The sequence below is a fragment of the Choloepus didactylus genome, chromosome 2, assembly GCF_015220235.1.
Source record: "Choloepus didactylus isolate mChoDid1 chromosome 2, mChoDid1.pri, whole genome shotgun sequence".
Classification (NCBI taxonomy): Eukaryota; Metazoa; Chordata; class Mammalia; order Pilosa; family Megalonychidae; genus Choloepus; species Choloepus didactylus.
In genome coordinates, this window is record NC_051308.1 from 13666745 (window position 1) to 13680755 (window position 14011).

The following is a 14011-nucleotide window of genomic DNA, read 5'->3' on the forward strand; positions in this document are numbered from 1 at the left end:
GCCTGCAGTGAACTGACCGCTGCGGGAGCCTCTCCAGGACCCGTTTGCAGCAGCCACAATGTGTGAACCAGGTGAATATAGGGCCGATGGATCTGCCAAGGGAACCTGTCCTCCCACTGGGCCTGGCACAGACAACGACGCTGCCCCTGCCCTCAATGTGCTTCACGAGGTCGAAGGAGCTCCTGGGCAAATTTGGACTGTCGGGGAATTTGATACAAAGGTGCAGGGCCCGGACCTCAAGCCTCCCCCGCATCTGCAGTCGCCCTTCTCCTCCGCTCCCCTCCCTCCCCATTCCCCGCCTTTTTTTTTTTTTAATTTAAGATTTAAGATAGTCAACATTTTAAAAAGCAGGCAGAAAATTACTCAAAATTATTGAGTGTCTAAAGACTTTCAAAATTTTAAATAAAATTTCTTTTGTATTTATCAATAAATATGGCAGAAGCATTTTAAAAACCCTAGAAAATCTGTTTATTGATTATTCTCTCCAAGTATTTTTTTTAATATATAGTGCTGCTCCTGTTCAGGGGATCCATTATGAATCTAATTCAGCTCATTGCTGAGAGCTGCTAAATCTTGTTTCATTCATTCATTCAACAATTATTTAACTATTGGGGGTTTATTATGTGTCATTATTTTAGGAATGGTTATTAGAGTAGGGACTAAGACAGATACAATCCCTGCCCTTATAGGGCATACAATCTGGTGGTGGGGGGGGTGGGTGTGTGTGTGCAATCAACGAATAATCTACATATGTGTTAGATGGTGTTAAATGCTATGTGGGGGGCAAGGTAGACAGCATATGAAGGACTGGGAAGGAGAGGGGTTGCTATTTTATCTAAGACAGAACTTCTACCTGATGAGGTACCACATGAGCAGAAAACATGAAGGCAGTGAGGGCACCAGCCCTGTAGGTATCTGGGTCAAGAGCATTCCAGGCAGAGGAAAGAGCAGGTGCAAAGCCCCTGAGGCACAAGTCTGTGTTCCAGTTTGCTAATCCTGCCATCTTGCAAAATACCAGAAATGGATTGGCTTTTATAAAGGGGTTTATTTGGTTACAAAGTTAACAGTCTTAAGGTCATAAATTGTCCAAGGTAAGGCATCAACAATAGGGTACCTTCACTGGAGAAAGGCCATTGGCACCCAGAAAACCTCTGTTAATTCGGAAGGCATGTGGCTGGCATCTGCCGATCCAGATTGCATTTCCAAATGGCATTCACCAAAATGTTGCTCTTGGGGTGTTTTGTCCTCTCTTAGCTGCAACTCCTCTTCAAAATGCCACTCTCAGCTGCTCTCCAAAGTGTCACTCACAGCTACTCTCCATCTGGGCCTGTGTGGCTTTTTAAAGTACTCCAGTGATCCAATAAAAACTCATCCTGAATGGGTGGGGCAACACCTCCATAGAAATAATCCAATGAAAGGTCTCACCCACATTTAATTGAGTCACATCTCCATGGAAACACTGAACCAATAGGTTCCAACCTAATCAACACTAATACATCCACCCCCACAAGATTGCATTATAGATAATGGCGTTTTGGGGGACATAATACATCCAAACTGGCACAGTCTGCTTGATGTGTTCAAGATGCAACAAGAGGGCCTGTGTGATCAGAGCCAAGAGAATGAGAGGGGGAGGAATGGAAGGAAAAGGTCAAAGAACATGTAGTCTGATAGGCCATTGTTAAGACTTTAGCTTTTATTCTGAGATGGAGGGTTTTAAGCAGAGAGTGTCGTAATTGAACTTACATTCCATTCCTCCTCCCCCAAGCAGGCTGCTTTAAAGAATTGTTCTTTGATTTTGTTTTTGACTATTTACATTTTAATAGGATCACTCTAGCAGTCGTATTGAAAATAGATATAGGGAAACAAGGATAGGAACCAGGAGGCCAGCTGGGGGCACACTGCAGGAGAGAGATGAGGCAAGCTTGGAAAAGTGACAGTGAAGGTGGTGAAAGTGGTTAGATTCTTGATGTATTTTGAAGGCAAAGCCAACAGGATTTGCTGATGTATCAAATGTGGGTATAAGTGACAGAAAGGAGTCAAGGACAACTGCATTGTTTTGGCTTAAGCACTCTGTAATTTACTAACATAGGAAAGACTGAAGAAGGCACAGGTTTTGCAAAGAAATTTGGATGTTTGGTTTTTAATTTGTTAATATTAAGAAGCTTCATAGACATCCAAGTAGAGAAATCAAGCAGGCAACTGTAAATAGAAACCCAGGAAAGAGAGAAATTTGGGGATCATCAGTTTTTAGATAGTATTTAAAGCCTTGAGGCTGGATGAAATCAACTATTGAGTAAGTTACTGTAGATAAAGACTGAGCTTTGGGGACAGAGAGAGGAAGGAGTACACCCTGACTTGGGGAGACAGAGCTGGGAGTCTGGAAAGGCCAAGACAGCTAGAGTTCTCAGGGCATGGTATGGAAAGGAGATAGTTGCACAAATAGATCTCTAGAGATTTTCAGAGGGTTCTCTTCCAGCCTTCCCCTACTGATCAGTGCTGGCATGTGAGAAAGCTACCCAAGACCAAGTGAAGAATCACTAGTAAAGGCTCAAGGGAACAATCCCCAGCACTCAAACAGGGTCCAGAACATTCCTATTCCCACAAATCACAGTGGAAAACCTCAACATTCACCAACATTGGACAGTATTCAGAAGAGCTTGGCCTTGGTAATGGGGCAAAACGCTACTCTGTTTCCACGAAAAAAGCTTAAAAGAAAGAGCAGAAAGCATCAAGCTGTTTCAAAGTGACTTAATTGTATCCCAGAATAAAGCTGACCAAACAATGTAAAATTTTCAATGTTCAGCATCCAATTAAAAATTACCTTCCATGCAAAGTAGAAAACTATCATCCAGAAGCAGGAGAAAAATAAATCAATATAAATCATCTCAGAAATTACCCAGATGATAAAATTAGTAGAAAATGGGATTAAAACCATTATCAGAATTATATTCCATATGTTTAAAGAGGCTAAAGGAGAAATCAAGAATATTAAGTAGAGAACATGGAAGATTACCCAAATTGAACTTCTAGAGATAAAATTATGATATATGAGATGTAAAATACACCAGGTGGAATTAACAGAACATTAGACATTGCAGAAGAAAAGGTTAGTGAACTTAAGGACATAACAATAGAAATTACTCAAAATGAAGCACAAAGAGGGAAAAAAGACCAACGAGAAATGAACAGAGCACCAGTTAGCTGTGGGACAAATTCAAAGAGTGAATGGAATCAGAAAAAATTGTTGAAGAAATAATGGCCGAAAATTTTCCAAATTTGCTTTAACAAAAAACTGTATACCCATAGACCAAAGAAGTTTAATGAAACTCAACTACAAGAACCATGAAGAAAACCGCAGCAAGTCATATCATAATCAAATTGCTTAAAACTAGTGACAAAGTTTTATCACTAAACTTAAAAGCAAGCAGGGTGGTATAGGGAGACATATGGGGGAAGAAAGTAGGCAGAGATAAAAGGCATTACATACAAAGAATAAAGACAAGAATGACAGTAGACTTCTTGTTGGAAACAATGTAAGCCAGAAAACAGTGAAGCAATATCTTTGTATCAGGAAAAAAAAATACTATCCTAGAAAGCCAAATTAAGCAAAAGTATCTTTCAAAAACAGAAGTTAAATAAAGACTTTTTCAGATATACAAAAGCTGAAAGAATTCATCACGAGCAACCTACACTAGAAGATTTGTTACGGGAGGTCCATCAGGCAAAAGAGAAATGATACCACATGGAAATCTGAATCTACACAAGGAATTCTAGATGTGGTAACTATGTGGGTAAATAAAAAATACTTTTTTTCTTATTGTTTAAATATCTTTCAAAGAGAATTGACTGTTTAAAGCAAAAATAATAGCAAAGTATTCAGGGTTTATAACATATGCAGAAGTATGACATCAAAAGCACAAAGGCAAGGGGAGGATGGAAATGAACTGTTGTAATGTTCTTATACTGTATGTGAAGTGGCATAATATCAATTGGGGTAGATTATGATAAGACTTATACTATAAGTCCTAAAACACTTACTAAAATAACACCACAAAAAGTTGTGACCACTAAACCAACAAAGGAGATACAGTGGAATCATAAAAAGTGCTTTTGTTTATCACATTGTACATTGTAAATGCATGCAGTTTATTGTCTGTCAATCATACTTCAATAAAGTTGTTTAAAATAAAAACAGAATGAGTGGCCTTGACAGGTAAAAAGTTCCTGTGGTAGTCATGATGACTTTTTTACATATATTCTGTTCTCCTTTCCCTCCTGACACATAATAATATGTCATCTTTGAAATTTGGTGTGGCCATGTGACTTGCTTTGGCCAATGAAATGTGATACATAGAACTTTCTCATGGAATCTTTAAGAGCTGACACACAATTTATTCTATTTCCTTTTCCTGACTCAGTGATTGTAGAAATATATGTTTAGATGAAATTTCAGTCAACCTGGGTCTATGAGTGCCTATGAGGAGCCAAGCCCTCCTGCATCCCAAGTGGGACAGATAGTCTGAGTGAGAAACAAACTACATCACATATATTTTGGGAGATCTTTGTTACTGCAGCTATTTAGTCCATGCTGACTGTATATTCCCTAACAACAGAAGAGTCCAATCCTGAGATATTTTTGTTCGGCACTTGAAGGCAAACTGGCATGGTGGCCTCTGAGGTCTCTTCAAACTTTAGGACATGAGTTATATGACAAAGACTTCACCAGCCTGGGTGTTCAGTCGAGGTCACATTTTCAAGCCTCCACTTGCATAAACAGAACTTAGCTCTCCTCGATCTAACACCCAGGTATTTCTGAGTCCTCAAGTGCTATGATACAAATCTGCTTGTCTTCCTGAGCTATATTTACTGTGGAAAGTCTCCATACCATTGAAGCTGTGACCAGTTCTTTCCACCACACCTAGCTCTGCCAAGGATGCTATGTCCCTTTGCTCCCAATGCTGCTGCTCCCTGGAATGTGAGAACCAGGCTAGATTCTCATCCCTTTGTAAGATTCTTCTCCAGGGCATTGTGCCATGGTTTCGGGTCTGATGATGTGCCAAGAAGGTCAGAAGACTCCTTCAGTCATTATTTGTCTCTCTCCACTGGTCACTCCAGAGATATCATTGTCTCCACCAACATGACCCTCTGCCAGTCCCAAGGAAAAAGAATTCTTATGAAGTTAGCAGTCCCTGGGTTCCTAGTTGGTCATTTAATGTGAGGTCCTTCACATCCTTCCGCACTGCCAGGGAGCAGGAAGGAAAATACCAGCTACTTGAAGGATCCATTGACCTAGGAAGGAGTGGGTGGGATCAATACTTAGTTGCAAGAAACCCTTCTCCCTTCATTTTCCTCTTAGACAAATCTCCAATGTGCCTAGGCTTTTGGAAACCTGTTTTCACAGGTTTCCCTGTCACAAACCTCCTCTAAAGAAATGGAAAAAATAACTGGAGAAAACAAATTAATTTTGCAATATATTTTCCTTCCACAAAATCAACGGTATCTCATAATCAAAGCAGTCTCCAAGAATATTTAGGAGGAAGTTAATTTTCACTCAAAGACCCAAAGTTACTCAGATGCAAAACCTCTTTTACATTATTATTCAAGGAAGTTTGGGTTCTTCAAGCCACAGTTCTTGACTGTTTCCTTTCCCAATTGTGATACTGGCTTTCCATTTGCAAAATGAAATTGTCTTTGGGTGGCTCTCCCAGAACAGTCTTTCCCAAAAGCCTATCTAAGTATTCATTTTCTACAAAACAGAATATTCCTCACAGCTTTGAAATGACAACTTCATTTTTATTTCTACCACCCTGTCCAGGTTTCGGACAATAATGCAAGCTATAGATACGCAGTGATTCTTTCTTACCCACAGCAGTTTCTAGCAGGAAGAAAACTTCTCCCCATCATAGATCTAAAGAATGGAAACTCTGTCTTCAGGTGGTGCTGGCTTTTTTCCCACTTTTTGGGATCATTCTCTTTCCTCTGAATTGGTTTTAATCAGAATCAATCTGCTATACTTAGGACTCTAAATCAAATTTATGCAGAAGACAGCCAAACACTAAAGCAACAAAGTATCCAAGCCATTGAAAAAGAAATATATACAAAATAATTCTAGGAAGTACAGCTCTCAAAATATTTCAGCATGGGGACTTCTCTGTGATTTAGAAGCAAGAACATTTATTTGCTAATAGTGTCAGAAGAAAGTTGTGGAGTATGAAGAACCAAATAGCCATTGAGGAAGAGGGAAGAGGCTTCAGAGAAGACCTGATGCCAGTTTACATGGAGGATGGAGCCAAATGGACACACACAAAATGTATGTACTGGCACTTTCCTCACAGTACTTGGCTTAGCGAACGCCTATTTTTAGTGTTCTACTATATCTTTTATATAAAGGTTGGGTCTTATGAGATACGGTTTTTAGGCCCTGGTCGTGCTCAGATGGATCAAACTCCCAACCAGAATTACCTTTCCAGCAAACGGCTATCTCTACATTTCTAACAGAAAGAAATTCTCAATTGCTTTGCTCTTTAAACCAAAACATCCAGCCAATGACTTTCTTAACGTGCTGATAATTCACATTCCGAAACCGTGGGATGCAGAGAGGTGGTTTTCTGGAGTCTCCCAGGCACTCTTCGGCACCTGTACACCTTAAGTTTCTGTCAGTTTTTCCCAGACATCTGCTCAGCCTCATCCGGAGAGAGCCGGGCAGGTTCCGGCTGAAAGTGAACCTCACGGCAGATAAACTCGTTTTCTCATACTCTGGGCTGTCCCACGCTCGCAGGACACAGGCACCCACTAGCTGGACACCTGAGCCTACTCCCGCTTAGTTGCACATTAACCAAGGTCTGGGGTTTATATAACAGCTTAAAGGAAGTCTTTTACTGGCTGAGAGCCTCGAATGACGACAAATGTGTCTTCATTGAGGCGGACCGTTTTGGCGAAAGGACTGTCTCTGTTTTCCAAGCCTAGGCACTTTGCCTCCTCTGTTCAAAAGTTGACCCTGCTGTGCCCTGCCCCGGGTCAGGCTGCAGCAACACCCCCAAAGCCTGCCTGACGTCGACCCCTTCTCTCGTCCCTCCAATCAAGGCTTCACCAGCCGCGCCCACCCGGGCCCCACCCTGGCGCACCAGCCCCAATAGCCATCTGGAACCGCGCACGTGCTCTCTGTTTTGGTGCGCGTGGGTCGACGCGCGCCGGCGCCCTCGCCCATTCAGGCCCCGCCCCCGCCGCCGCGATACGCGTGCGCAGGCGCGTCGGTGGGTGGGCGACCCGGTCCCAGCTCGCGCGCCTCCCGCTCCTCCGCGTCGTCCTCGGGGCCCCGGCTCCCCGGAGGAGGCGGGGCCCAGCCTTCCGCGCTTGCGCGGAGCCCGGCGTAAGGGCAGAGCCGCAGCCGCGGGGTCGCCGGCGGTTGCTTGGGGACCTGGGTGGGTCCCTCCCTCTTTCCCCGTCCCCTGCCCCCCAGTCTCTTTTCCATCGAGACGCAGCGAACCGACCGCGGCCCCTTTCCTTCTCGCCGGCTCGGGCCGGAGCTGCAGCCTGTGACCCCGGGGAGAGGCGGTGCCGCTTCCCAAGATGTCGCAGACGGCCATGTCCGAAACCTACGGTATGAGGCTTGGCCGGAACCGGGGCGGGTGGTGGGTAGAGTTTCTGCAGCCCGCGCCAGGGCCGCGGGGGTCTCGGGGGCGAGGGAGTCCCGTCGCACCTGGTCCCTTCCTCTCCCCTCTCCGACCCGGGCACGGGCCGCTGGCGCCCTCCCGTGGGAGGAGGGCAGGTGCGGGCGCCGCCGCGCGGGGCGCAGGTGCAGGGATCCAGACCCCCCTCCATGTGAACCGCATTTACGTGATCTGCTTTTTAAAAGTTTGCTCTGCCTGCTTCTCCTCGCTTACACCCTGAAGGTGTCTCCTTTCCTAGTCTCATTTCAGTAGCTCAGAGGTTTGGGAAGCCAGTTCGAGACTGCCTGTCAAGCTGAGATATTGACCCCAGCGAGGGATCTGAAGGGCTTAGGGCGAACCTTGTATTTCACTGTTCTCAGAAATTCCAATTTGACCTTTTCCCTTTCTTTCCAGTGGGACTGCAATGAGGAGTTAACGATAGACTAATTCATCTCTCCTTCTGGAAACCTCTTACCTCATTTATTGCTATTTCTTTTAAGGGTTTTTAACTGCCTCTGTCTTGCATTATGGCTATTTATAAATATTTTAACTCCTTTTTAAGACCGTAAACATCTTGGAAGCAGAGCTCTACTCAATCTTTGTTTCTCCTACAGCCTCCAGAGCTGCAGGTGCTCAGCAGACATTTTTAAAAATAAGTGAAGGACTACCCAAGTCATATATACTGTGCTTTTGTTTTGTTTTGTTTTTTAAAGCCTTAGGTGGTAAGAAGACAGTATCGTATATTTTTACTTTGTTTCAGGATTGAATAGATGTTTACGAAACTCTTATCAGGATTTCAAACGTGTGCATTCTCAGATTAAGACTTTGATTTGGAGTTTGGGAGTTTTGCAGTCCCAGGGAGAGGCTCAGGTTCAAAAGCTTTGCATATACCTCAAGCCAAATCAGTCTTATCTCCATCTGCTATGGCGTCCTGCTCCTGTCAGTGACCCTGATTCCAGTCAACAAATATGTGTAGAATTACTGTTGTGTGGTATGCTAGGTGCTCAGCAGGGAACAAAACAGACATGGTCTCTAGTCTCATGGTCAAGTGGGGAATACAGTGTTAATCCAATTATGACACTAATGAATGAATAATTAAAAACCCAGCTAAGAGTGGTGAAGGTATGTGGCCTATGAAAATGTGTTAGAAATCTGACACAGACTGGGAGGTCAGGGAGGTGTTAACAAGTCACCACAGAACAGTATGTGCCCAGGCCCTGTGAACAACTGAATTCTATAAGGGGCGTGTGATTTGAGTACAGGCAACTGGGAGAAGAGTACCTACCAGGTGAGAAGTGAGCCTGGGCCTTGCTGGGGCAGGTTCTTGTGGAGGGTTAGCTCTTTCTCCTAAAAGTAGTGGGTTTAAGTGGTGGGCCAGAATGGATTTGGTCCATCTTTGAGAACTCCTGTGACTGATACTTGACCTGCTCTTTGTGACACTTGGGGCATGATGCTTTGTTCTTAGAAGGCATAGGAAATCTTCCATGAAGTCACTGGTTTCGTACCAGTGTTGTGGGAGCTGATCATGCTACTGTAAAAGCCATATGGTCTGGTTCTCTCCATACAGAACTACAGTCAGGGGTTTCATAAGGAAAATATGTTTCACCAGCAATTGTTAGTTACACTTTTGCTTCCCTTTATTTTGAAGCGCCCCTACCTCCACGCTTTTATCCTTTCACGTAGGTAAGAAGCAATAGGGAGGGGTGGAAAGTCCAAATAAGAAAACTGAGGGGGGAGGCAGGGAGGTCCTGACTGGAAGAATTCAGGAGATAGTTTTGTGTGTTTCATTTTCCTTAACATGCAGTGATAAAATTGATAAAAATGTAGCATAACTTTGGCATCTGACTTCTTTAGACACTGCTAATTGAATTTTTGAACATCATAGATTAACTGATTAAACTCTCATCTTAAGGCTTTGGTCATTAGTATTTTTAATTAATCATATTCTCCAAATATTTTTTCACTTTTTGCACTCTGAATTTAATCTTCATTAGAGAAAATTAGTTTTAGAAAGAGGAAGTGTGGCAGTTGAAGTTGCCCACCTAAAACAAAAGTTACCGAAACCGAGTACAAAGCTGCCACCTTTACTTGTCATTGGCCATATTTGTATAACATTGTTCCTTGCAAGTGAAACAGATTCCCTCCTTCCTGAGACTTGCTTCCTAGATAACTGGTGAAACAATGTTTGCTTAACCTTTAAGTTCCTTTGTATTCTGTGCTTATTTTCTCCCTTCTGTAAAATGAGTCTCTATAGCTTGTTGGGGATACTATGCAAAATAAAGAGCCAGTAATTACAGTGCACTTTTTAGCATACTAAAGCAGTATTTCACTTTCCATGGACTGGCTAGTATTCAACCTTGTGTTGCTCTGGAGCCATTAACCCCATGAATACATACTTTAGTTTATGTAGTAATTGAAACCTTAAACATAGGCAACCTGAAATCCTCATTCTGAATGTCCCTACTTGAAACAACGTTCTCCCCAATAGTGTTGGATTCACAACATTCTTAACACCAATTAGTATGGCTTGGGAGTCCCCTTGGACTCCCTAGGAACTCCACTTCAGCCTGGGAGGTCACAGATTGGCAATAAGTAATTCCTCATACCAAGATTTGTGAGGCAAAACTAACAAGTCAAATAGGTAGCTTAAGTGATTTGGGGCAGAGGAAGGGAGGGAGGAATAAGAAATATAAGTGTTAAGGCAGTTTGAGAATAAGGAATAATCCAAGACAAATTTCTATACTTTGGAATTTATGTCATCTGCAGTGGGAACGGTTTAGAAACACACAGCTCAAATTGCTGGTCTTGTGCTAATTTTTATTATAACATACTCTTAGTATTTTTTTTTCTTTTTCCATGCAATTTTATTGAGATATATTCATACACTATACAATCCATACTCTTTGTATTTTTATTTTGTGCTTTATTGAAAAAAAAGCCCAGTATTATAGTATGATGTATGGCCATATTATTTTGAGAATTTTAAGAGTATTATCTTTTAAAAATGTATCATTGTGGGCTTTGATAGTCAAAAAGTGATTTATGGAGAAATTTAGGCTTGAGAAGGCAAGATGGAAGGAGGAAGATATTCTAGGCAAAGGATACAGCATCTTCAAAGCCACCTAGTTCTAATAAAGTATCATACAACTTGCTATTAGAGAAATTGCCTGAAATGTGTATTGAATAATTCACCAAAAATGTATGGGAAATGAGAAAAAAATGGGAGTAGGGGAAATGGGGGGCAAAAAACAGGCATTTAGTATGTAGTTTTTTTTTTGTTGGTCTGCATGGTAGTAACTTTATATCTGTTCTTTTATTTAACTCTTTCATCAGCCCTATAAAGTACTCATTATTATTATTTTATAGATTAGAACCTGTCGGGATCACATGGACCTTACATAGCAAAACAAACCACAGTTGAAACCTAAATTTAACTGACTCCAAAGTTTTGCTTCTCTCATTATGTGGTGGTTCCCAGATTTGTGAATTTCAAACAAAATTTGGGAATTGAAAAGTAAGAATGTTAAAAAAAAAAAAAAAAGACACCATTACCTTAATTTCATAGAAGGCAGGACATTTAAGCAACATCAAGAAAGGAAGCATATAACATCAAAATAAAGGATATTTCTTTAAATTTAATAATGTATCATTTAGATTTTCTTTTCCTCATTAACTGAAGGCCTGGTGAACACTTCAAGGACCAAAGTTTGGGAAATCATTCCAGTGCTTCTCAGACTAATGCACACTGGTCCCCTGGGGTGTTAAAAAGCAAACCTGATTTACTAGGTCTGGTATAGATAGAGATTCTTCATTTAATCAGTTCCCAGATGATGCAGGTGTTGGTTCAGGGACCACATTTGAGTATTAAGACACTTTTCTATGTAATGTCTTCATGCTGTTAAACTTTGGAAACATTGTTCTTTAGAAAAAGCAAAAGATTTTGATAATTTTTCACAGTCATTTGAACTATAAAGCATTCAGATCTTTTCCTGTGACTTTACTCCTGATACTCTAACTCCTAAATTTATATTTCCAGTCATATCATTTACACAGACTAAAGATCGTGTTTTTAGCTCCCTCCTTTACTTCTCCACTTGAATGTCCTTGGGATGCCCTAATTCAACATGTCCCAAACTCAACTAATTACCCACTCCTACTCCCCAATCTTCTATATTTCCCATGTTTCTGTTTGCTTAAGAGAGAAAATTAGGGTCCATTTTAAATTCTTTACCATCTTCATTTCCTGAGTTCAGTTAGTTTCTAAATCTTTTAAACTGACCTCTTAACATAATTCAAGTTACAGATTCAAGAAAAAATTAGCTTGGGACAAGTTTAGTGGATTATAAGGCAGGGAAACTGGATTTATCCCAAAGTTCTTCATTGCATTGATTGAATAATTGCGCTGATTGTTTTGCAACTTGCTGCACATCAATAACATCTATCCTTATGTAGCCTCTGCAATGCCTGGGTTCAAGAAGGAAAGAGTTCTGTGTGAAAGGATGAGGTGGTTTCTCATAGGGATAAGCTGGAAAGGAGCCCAGACTATTAGTAACTTATGCCACAACATCACAGGGAAATTATGATGATTTAATTAAAAGATATTTCCAAAGCTTTTTGAGCTCTTTGAAAAACAATTTCACATTAGCTTAAGTGTGAATTTTCTTTTGGCTATAATAATGGTAATATCTCTTCTGTTGAGGACTGTATCACTGACTTTATTTTTTTTAGAAGCATCTCACATTTGGGGTCACTTGTGTAAAATTAGCCATAACAGAATTTTTTTGTCAAGTTTCAATACTAGAGGTTCATTCTTAGCATGTATAACTAGGCAAGTGTTTTGGTGACCTTTGCTCTTAATATTTCTTTGGAATGAGAAGAAAGCAGATGTTTCTTGAATTTCTTCTCTTAAACAGTCCTCCAGAGAGTGGTCAGATTGATGTAACAGATTTTTTTTTTACTTCCTAATAACCTTATTAGAATATTTGCTAATGAAAATAGCTTTGATGAAGCCTCGGCTCTTATAACACTTGTCTTTGAATGTCGCTAGTTTCTCAATCTAATCTCAATAATGGACAGTGTTTCATATGTTTGAGTAATACTTCACATTTGCTTCTCAGTAACTGTGAGTATGGATTAAAAACTGAAATGATGTGCAGGATACCATTATTTAAAGGATGGATAGCAAATCTAAAGGGTAGCATACTCTAGCACAAAGCTTATGTCAGATAAACATGTTTATCTACATATTTCCTTCCTTTGAAATTGCCTCTAAACTTTGCAAATAAAGGTAAGGTCATATTTAGAGAGATTTGATCAACACAATGAAACCCGTAATAATGATGGATTTGATACCTAGAGAAACGCTTTATAGATCTGCCACATCCAGATGCAATCCAGCACTATTAAGAATGGCAAGTTCTTACATACTTAGGGATCTTGGTCTTTTAATTTTTTTCTGCTTCTGTTATTTGCTGTATTTTTGGTATTGTTGGTATTGTTTGGATTATTGCCCAATATTGATGCAGGAAAAGAACACTTTAACCTCAGCATCAGGAAAGAGAGGTGAAGGAACCTTATGACTGCCTTTGCTTCCTCTTTTGGGTTGGTTCTGGCTGTTTGGCTCCCCTGCTTGGGTTTCTCTGGCCAAGCCCTGGAGAGAGGCTTGGCACAGGGCCATGTTCAGTGGAATATATGTGCCAACTGTCTGTGGTGGGAGAACCTGGCAGAGAAGCATTGAACTAGGAGTGAAAGGTATATGTTTTAATATCAGTCATTCCAGTGAATCGTGTGTTTACGATACAGTGGATAATGTGTATATATAGGGAAAGAAGGGACCCAATTAATAAAGTGCTAATAAATAATGAATGAGAGGAGTATTTTAGAGGGAGGTTTATCATTTTTTCAGATGTGAATTTTTAATATACAGAAAAGAAATTGAGGACTTAAAAACAAAGTGTCTCTTTCTCCTCTGTTATAATTTAAAATATTATTATATGTAATGTGCTCATTTAGTTACAACATTATTTCTTATGTTCATTTGCTTCCACTGGTTATTGAGGAATACTCATAAAATAAATAACATTGTTACTCTGCCTTTGGGAACTTCGCAGATGTTTTGCAACTTAGTCATAGCTCTATTATGATCAAAGCAAATCTTGCTTTCAGAACTAGAAAGCAAGACTGCTTATTTGACCTTCCATCTCCAATGCTTTGAATAGTTCATGAACCCAACAGGCTTTCAGTAAATGCTGAAAGAGTGCCTTCAATTTGATTCCATTTGAGAGGTCATGTATTTTCCTCTCAGTTACAGAATGTGAAACAGAAAGCAAGGATTAAAATAGAAAACCTGGCTTTAAATC

At 40.8% G+C, this 14011-nt stretch overlaps 1 protein-coding gene across 1 annotated transcript in view; it reads left to right on the forward strand.

The window, feature by feature from the left end:
• The first annotated feature begins 7434 nt into the window (after positions 1 to 7434).
• The window catches only part of RAB4A (RAB4A, member RAS oncogene family), a 65809-nt gene continuing 59232 nt past the window's right edge, over positions 7435 to 14011 (forward strand). Inside the window, exon 1 of the mRNA XM_037820776.1 lies at positions 7435 to 7603. Within this exon, the coding sequence (XP_037676704.1) occupies positions 7573 to 7603 (31 nt within the window). The 5' untranslated portion in view covers positions 7435 to 7572. The remainder of the gene's footprint in view (positions 7604 to 14011) is intronic.